General features: G+C 46.8%; 1 protein-coding gene across 1 annotated transcript; it reads left to right on the top strand.

Annotated features, from left to right (window-relative positions):
- Nucleotides 1-116: 116 nt before the first annotated feature.
- ier2a (immediate early response 2a) lies at nt 117-1,426 on the top strand. Its single transcript, XM_067428954.1, has one exon. It carries the CDS (start codon nt 240-242, stop codon nt 798-800), a length of 561 nt encoding a protein of 186 aa, XP_067285055.1. The 5' UTR covers nt 117-239; the 3' UTR covers nt 801-1,426.
- Nucleotides 1,427-1,678: the final 252 nt, after the last annotated feature.

The following is a 1,678-nucleotide window of genomic DNA, read 5'->3' on the forward strand; positions in this document are numbered from 1 at the left end:
AACAGAATGATGCACGTTCGGATTTATTTCCTCAACCAGAGCCGCAGTTCATGGGAGGAGCCCGAGTGTCAATCACAAGCGAATACGTCATCAAAACTATATAAAGCCCGCTGTCTTGACGCCGAGGTTTACTTCGGTGAATGAAACGACAGTGAAAGTAAACTGAGCTCAGAGAGAATTACCAAATAGTGTTTATATATTTAAAAAGAGATTAGAAGTTGTTTAAATAAATAAGAACAATGGATGTCACAGCTGAGGCCAGGCAGATTATGGTCCAGGCTTTGAGTAAAATATACAGCTCGCGCACCCAGCGTGGTGGACTTCGACTCCACCGGAGCCTGTTGCTGACGCTCGTCATGAAATCCGCAAGGGACATATACCACTCTGCCCGACTGACAAGCGAGAAAAATGGACAATCCGACACACTCGGTGCCACAGAGAACACATCACAAACAGAAGAGCCCATGGACACAACGAGCTCCACGACAACACCTCTGCGCGCGATAGCGACACAGCCCACCGAGGACGGGCAAAGGTCCGGACTCGAGGGTCATGGACATCCACACGACCCTGCAGGACTCACGGTGGACAAAGAAAACTGCAACCCAAACAGACAGGACCGTCACTCTAGAAAGCGACGGAGCAAAACAGCCACAGATCCTGACTTCCTACCATGCAAAAAAGCCAAACTGGAGTTTGTGGAGGCCAGAGGAATTCTTCAGAATAATTCCACAAACTGCGGTAGAGCGCTGGACTCATTGTCACTTGTACCATTGCCAAGAACAATTGTCTCATTTTGAAAAGACTAACACCAATGGCAGAACACAAGGACAGTAAAGTGAACTTTGCGCACTACTGAGGGAAGAGTATTTCGGCGCACAACTGCTACCTGCTGTAGTATTGGGGGCACTTGACTAACGTGGAGAAGTCTGTGGGTGATTACTCACAGTGGAACAATGTGACAGCTGATTACTCATCATCGGAGAGCGGGTTGTATTGGAAAACGGCGTGACTCTTGGTGCTTGTTCAAACTGTCGCGATTCTCTGATTCAGGACCTTCTACGAGAAGTGCTAGCCTACTGAGAGAACTTCCACGGACATTCATGTTGACTTTATCTATTTATTTATTTGCCAAGAATGTTTTCTGGCAGCACAATGTGTTGTTCAGTTTGTATGGTCCTGACAATATTGTCCAGTTATGTAGGCTACACTGACAGTGTGGTCTCCTTGCCATACTGAGCTGTGTTTTTGGAACATTGTAGCTGGTTTCTTACTGATCCAAGCTAGTAGACCATCAGCCAGCTGGAACATTGTGAATGATCAACCAGGGGTTTTCCAGCAGGTCAACAATGATAAGCTACGACAAACATTGTGATGTCATGATCTATCTACCTCAATTTTGTACAATAAAATATTCTCTATCTCATTTTTGTGTGTGACGCATTGTGTATCTTGAGATCGGTTTACTCAGGAAATGATCTGACGGAGCCAGCTAGGCGTGTAGTTGTATATGCGCTCTGTTGAAAGTATTCAACGTCACGTGACCGGAGGTGCGGATGGCTCGCGGGCAGGAGCTGTTCGCGGAAGGCAGGAAGCGGTGAGCACATCAGGCCGGATAATCGCTGTCGTCTCTTTTCACACTCCCACTTCTTTTTAACCTCCATAACCGGTTCAGGAT

The sequence above is a fragment of the Pseudorasbora parva genome, chromosome 2 (genome assembly GCF_024679245.1).
Source record: "Pseudorasbora parva isolate DD20220531a chromosome 2, ASM2467924v1, whole genome shotgun sequence".
NCBI classification, from domain to species: Eukaryota; Metazoa; Chordata; class Actinopteri; order Cypriniformes; family Gobionidae; genus Pseudorasbora; species Pseudorasbora parva.

Excerpts from the sequence above, each read along its gene's own strand:
- ier2a (XM_067428954.1), top strand. The coding sequence starts at position 240 with ATGGATGTCACAGCTGAGGCCAGGCAGATTATGGTCCAGGCTTTGAGT.